General features: G+C 42.2%; 1 protein-coding gene across 1 annotated transcript in view; it reads left to right on the top strand.

Annotated features, from left to right (window-relative positions):
• Positions 1 to 925: 925 nt before the first annotated feature.
• The window catches only part of anxa5a (annexin A5a), a 44,949-nt gene continuing 39,874 nt past the window's right edge, over positions 926 to 6,000 (top strand). The window contains exons 1-3 of the mRNA XM_033633581.2: positions 926 to 1,041; positions 1,982 to 2,016; positions 5,437 to 5,521. Coding sequence (XP_033489472.1) covers positions 2,014 to 2,016; positions 5,437 to 5,521 — 88 coding nt within the window. The 5' untranslated portion in view covers positions 926 to 1,041; positions 1,982 to 2,013. The remainder of the gene's footprint in view (positions 1,042 to 1,981; positions 2,017 to 5,436; positions 5,522 to 6,000) is intronic.

Genomic DNA, 6,000 nt, shown 5'->3' with positions numbered 1-6,000 from the left:
CAAATGAGCTGGCCCAATTCCAGGCCGTTATCAGAAATGAACTAGCCCAGCATCAGCACAAACTCGGCATTGCTGGATGAAATTAGCCAGGCCGCATCCAGTTGCTTGATTCAGCTGAGACTCTGTATGAATGACGCCCCAGAATCAGGCCGAATCTGGCCCAGTGCCGGCTGCCGACATTGCCATCACTGGGTAGTTATTAATAGATTTTTATTGCCATTGGGTGATTGGTCTGTAATGTAACTTAAAAACTGAGACCCCCCTTCTCTGTGGCCTTTTACAGCCTGTGGACTGACGGCTATGTAAAGGCCTCAGGACAAATTTTCCAGTTAAATCCAAATGATGTTATGTTAATGTGCCTTCCCGAGTGCCTTTACTCTTTTCAGGTCCACTACAGTGCTAACAGCATGCAACAGTTAGCTAACATTAGCTAAGAATAGAGTCAAGACATGACTGGTACCCAACACAACCTCCCTGACCCCTGGTAGGACACTGACTTTGCGAGGAGGAGAATGGACAGCAGTTCCAGAGACAGACCTTAGCCGCAGTTGTAATTCCAATTCAGCCTGCTCCAGGGGTCTGAATCTGATCCTGGCCCACTGACTCCTTGCCTGATTAGCCAACTTTCTGTTGCTGCTGTTACACAGATTAGACCCAGCGCTGCTGCTGGTCACCAGACTGCTGTGACCCCTGGTGCTGGGATCTGCGCCATGGATATAGAAAGAAAGCTGGATCTTTTATTGAAAATAGCCCCCACTATCTACAACAACCACTCTCTGGATGCTGGGCACACACACTATGAGAGAAATGTTTAAGCCTTGTCCCTCTTTGAAGGACATACAAAGAAGTTGAGTGCACAAGGCCATGATCTGTTTGACTGACAGCAAGTGAAAGACAACACTGCATGCGGATGAGGAAGTGTGTCTTGTCAGCTTTCCTCTGTGTAGCTGCAGACGCCCACAGCAGCCAGCAGCAGACAACAAAGAGCTTCTACCTGAGGCAGAGATCACCTACGAGGAGAGAGAAGAAGCACACCTGTTGGTAAGATCACTTCCAGTTACTTATTTCTCTGGACTGATGCTTTATTTTTAGACAATTACATACTAACAATGGTGGGAGAAGTATTCAGATCCTTTACTTAAATAAAAATATGAATACCACACTGAAAATACTTAAGGTCCTGAATTCAAACCATACCTAAGTTAAAGTATATAAGTATTATCAGCAAAATGTACTTTTGTGTTAATGTGAATGTTCTTATTTTAACTCCTTTACATACTGTTGGGTGGTTCAATTTACAGCAATGCTTCATATTCTATGAGATATGTCTGTGTTTGTAGCGTGGCTGTCCAGTGAGAACCACATATCTCTAAAAAGTCAACCTTTCATGGTGTCAGAAAAACAGCCCTGTTTTCAGCTTTGTGACGATGCATTTTTCAGCTGATCCAATAAGGTTTTTAAAGATTTGGAGATATTAAAATATTTTAATCTAAAAAGTAACTCAAGCTGTCAGACAAATATAGTGCCGTAAAAAGTACACGATTACTTGATTGACAAAGTGATATTTTTTGTTTGTTGGACCCATCCACCACCCGTCCCACCTGTCGCAGTCGGACTTTCGCTGCCTTAACTTTCGACCTTGTCCTGCTGCATTTCCCCCAGATGCCACTGGGCTTTGTTAAACATAACTGCAACTGGCCGCGTATCATGCCGACGTTAAAGGACGCCTTTTTTTGTTGGTTTCTGACACTGCAAGTCACTGCCCAAGCGCCGGATTTTGACGAGTTCAGAGTGAGACCAGGCTTGGCATAAATGTACAATGAGATGTTGTAAAGAAGAAGTATTAATTTGCATAAAAATGGAAATAATTAAGTAAAGTAAAAGTACCTTGAATTTGTACTTCAGTAAATTTTAGTTACATTCCACCACTGCTTGCTAATGCTGCCCATTTTAATCAGGAATCTGCTCCACTGTCTTTCAGTTTATGACGGTTGTCTTCAATCAGCAAAAAGGATGGTGAGTGTTACCTGCTTTTGTTTTATTTTCTTTTAAATGTCCTCAAATTAAAGGCAATAATGAGAACTGCCAAGAAACAACTTTGCTTGGCACAAAATAGTTGGAATTAAGACTATTGTTGTTCAGCCGCAGCACCAGAGCCAATGTTTGTGTAATGAAGTGTGTCTCGACTGTTGAAAGGTCACTGCCTTTTCAAGCCACACTGAGACCTGTGCTGCATGATCAGTTTTAAACAAAACATCATCATAAATGACTGTCAGCACCAGCCTCTGATTTGCATGCAACCCTAGATGTTTTATGTTTCCATAAATTTGATTGAATCCTCATTTCTCCTACACTGGGATGACCTGATGTGTACAGATGCCCCCACCCCTGTATGATCCCCAATTCACTAAAAGGACTTTATACAACAATGCTCTCATTAGTAAAACATCAGTATGAGTCGTGCAGCACTGTATACTCCCATTGGCACCAAAGAGAAGCAGCAGCTTCATTTGATATCCTTGATTTGATTTTATCCTCTCGAGCTTGTTGAGAGATCTCAGACTGTCTGATGAGGATACGTTGGTTTAAGATGTAAAGTGAAGGCAAGAACTTAAGATGATGACTGTGGTCTAATTTGCACCATATTGTATTACCACGTGCATGGAAACTCCAGGTGTGTGCGTCTATTGTGTTCACACTGGGTTTCAATTTAATCAAAGGACAGTTGGGAGACAACGCTCCCTGATGGCACTCTAACAGTTAATAAAACAGCCATTCTTTTTGATTAGCACTGACTCTGCTTTAACCGCTGCTAAAAACAAGTAAAAAAAAAAAAAAGACAGTATCCATCTTGTTTAAAGGGCCTATTCAAAACTACAGTGACTATGACAGTCGAGAAGACAGGATTTATTGATGCACAATGTAGAACTAAAAGATTCAAGATACATCGATATCATTTATACAAAGAGTTTTGATTTTTTTTTATGTGGTTGTGGCTTCATCGCATCGTGACCTCCAGCATGCCCTGGGGTGGTTTGCAGCCGAGTGTGAAGTGGTTAGGATGAGAGTCAGCACCTCTAAGTCTGAGGCCATAGTCAGAAAACAGTGGGTTGGGAGAGAGGTACTGCCCCAAGCGAGGGAGTTTAAGTATCTCGGGGTCTTGTTCACGAGTGAGGGTAGAATGGAGCATGAGATGAATCGGCAGTTTGGCGCAGCATCTGCAGTGATGCAGGCGTTGTGCTGGACTCTCTCTCAGAGAGAGCTCAGCCAGAAGGCAAAGCTTTTGATTTACTAGCCCATCTATGTCCCAACCCTCACCTATGGTCATAAGCTATGGGTAATGACAGAAAGAATGAGGTTGCGGATACAAGCAGCCGAAAGGAGTTTCCTCAGACGGGTGGCTGGGCTCAGCCTTAGAGATAGGGTGAGGAGCTCGGACATCCAGAGGGAGCTCGAAGTAGAGCCGCTGCTCCTTTGCATCGAAAGGGGTCAGTTGAGGTGGTTCGGGCATCTGATAAGGATCCTCCTGGGCACATGCCAATGGTTGAAGGCCCTGGGGCAGACTCAGAACACCCTGGAAGGATTATATATCTCATCTGGCCTGGGAATGCCTCGGGGTCCCCAAGGAGGAGCTGGAAAGCGTAACTGGGGAGAGGGACATCTAGAATACTTTGCTCAGCCTGCCCCTACTACCCAGCTTCGGCTAAGTGGTTGAAAATGTTAGAAAAAATGGAGGATGTCAAACTGACTCGGCAGCAACAGGTTAAAAAGACAAAGATAGTTAGAAGCTAAAGTCAAACTATAGGCTACAGATCACAGTGTAAAAGTGAACCACCACATCACTGCTGATCGCCACACAAGACAATGAATATAAACGCTTCCCTTCACTGGTTCCTGTACAGCAGGGTTGGTCTTTTTTCACTGTTATAATCATTACAAAGCAAAAGCAGCATGTGTATACATTCAGTAGGCTATATCTTCAGTAGCTAGCTAGCTAACCCTACACTTTTCAGGGCTTGATTTTGGTTTTGGAACAGGGAAGAAACGCATATCTTTTTCCAACCTCTCCAGGTAACGAGTATCATTAATACACGACGTGCCCCAGGCACAACATTTAGCTCCACATCCACAAAACCAGCCTGAAAATGAAGGAAATCTGAAACAACTGCATTAGAGTCAGTGGAGCACAGCTGTGTTGTTGTCTGAGCTGGCCCGATGCTACATTATGATTGGCCAGTCTGTGTCCAGGGGCGGGACTTAGCGAAGGGTCATTTAAATTCCTTCTAATGTTATTTCCTGCCTGTTTCACTTTCATCTGGACTTTGAAACATCTATACCACATTTCATGACAATCCTTCCAATAGTAGTGAAGATATTTCAGCTTGAATCAAAGTGGTGCGTTACATTACCACAACTGAAAGAGACAGTTTGACAGTTTGACAGCGAACACTTAAGTCTTTGTAGAAAAACAATACTTAATGTTGTAATAAAAGACAGGAAACTGAATGAACAATACATGTTGACTCACATCATAGTACTGAATGTGAGTTTGGAAAAATAGCTTGTGATGGATTTACTGTTGGAAAAAAAGGTGTGTTGTGTTTTATTGTGCTTTTGCCAGCTTCATGATGCATGCAGGCAGGATCAAAGCTGTGACAGTGACATATTAGAGGGGCACTTCTAGGTAAACATCATCATGTTGCAAAAAGAGGCTGCACTCTTGAAAACAGACAACCAACAAGAGATAATAAAACCAAAACCTTTGCTGAGAGAATGGGGGAGACAATATTCGTCCACCTGCTCAGAGTTTGGAACAAAGCTGCAGCTGAGGCAGATGTTTTATTGCTTTTTCTTCAAATGACATTTTTCCCCGTAGAACAATCTAAAACACGGCACAGTTTTTAAATTGCTTTCATTGCATAAAGCAGCAGCCAGACTTGATTTAAATTATACTTACATTACCTGCCTTAAATTTGAACTGGCGACATTTAGACCCAGGTGGGTTTTGATGGCCTGGAGCAATATTTTTTTTATAGTGCAGTCATTCACAGTAATATTCTGTATCTTTAAATTTTTATGCCCATGATTTTATTCCTCTTAGGGTAGGGAAGCACTTGAAACACAGACCATCAGAGAGCATTTAAACCTTCTGTTGAAACAATATACATTTTTGCATCTCAAAGGCATGGAAGCTCACTTTACATATTACCTGACAGGTGATTATCATTTGATTTGCACAGCGTTTAACTGAACAATTAAAGTATGTGTAAAAACATTACATCTCATTACATCATCACAGGTTTGTTGGTTTCAGGAGGTCAGAGCTTGTTTCAGCACATGGAGACACAGAACCGCAGTTTACCAAACCAGAGCAAAGAAAACTATTTCTGTTAAAAACACATTTATAATTTATTTTTTGTTGCCGTCCTCCCACAGGCGCACAGAGGCAGCGTGAGACCTTTCGTCAACTTCAACGCCAAACATGATGCTGAAATTCTCCACAAAGCCATGAAAGGAATCGGTCAGTTTCTTTAACCTTTTCCCACTGCTTTTAATTTTCACACTCACACATCAGGATGTGTTGTATCTCAAGGTCAACCTGGTCTCATTCCCAGGGCATCACATCAAGGGTGTAGGTTTCATTTAAACATTGGTGGGGACACATATCAAGTTGGGGATTTGGGGGTCCTCCCCCAGGAAATTTGAGCATCCGGCACTTCATTTCCTGCATTCTGGTAAAGATTCATGTCCCAATTTGTGGTGGAAATGTGGAAAATAAAAATTCAGGTGACAGGTGACCATTCAAAATCTGAAAAGATAATGGGATATAATGCAGTAAGGTAAGAATAAAGACTTGAAAGCAAATATTTATTCCTCTGTAGATCAACTTCTCTAATTCAATGTTATCCCTGCTGTCAGCACACATGTAGGCATAGTTTACTTTTCCCTCCTCCTTTCTGTCTTTTTTTAGGGAAATAACCTCTTTATATTTGTATGTGG

Source organism: Epinephelus lanceolatus, chromosome 7 (assembly GCF_041903045.1).
Source record: "Epinephelus lanceolatus isolate andai-2023 chromosome 7, ASM4190304v1, whole genome shotgun sequence".
Taxonomy (NCBI): Eukaryota; Metazoa; Chordata; class Actinopteri; order Perciformes; family Serranidae; genus Epinephelus; species Epinephelus lanceolatus.
The sequence above is the reverse complement of the archived record's forward strand: the minus strand, read 5'-3'. Positions and strand labels throughout refer to the sequence as shown.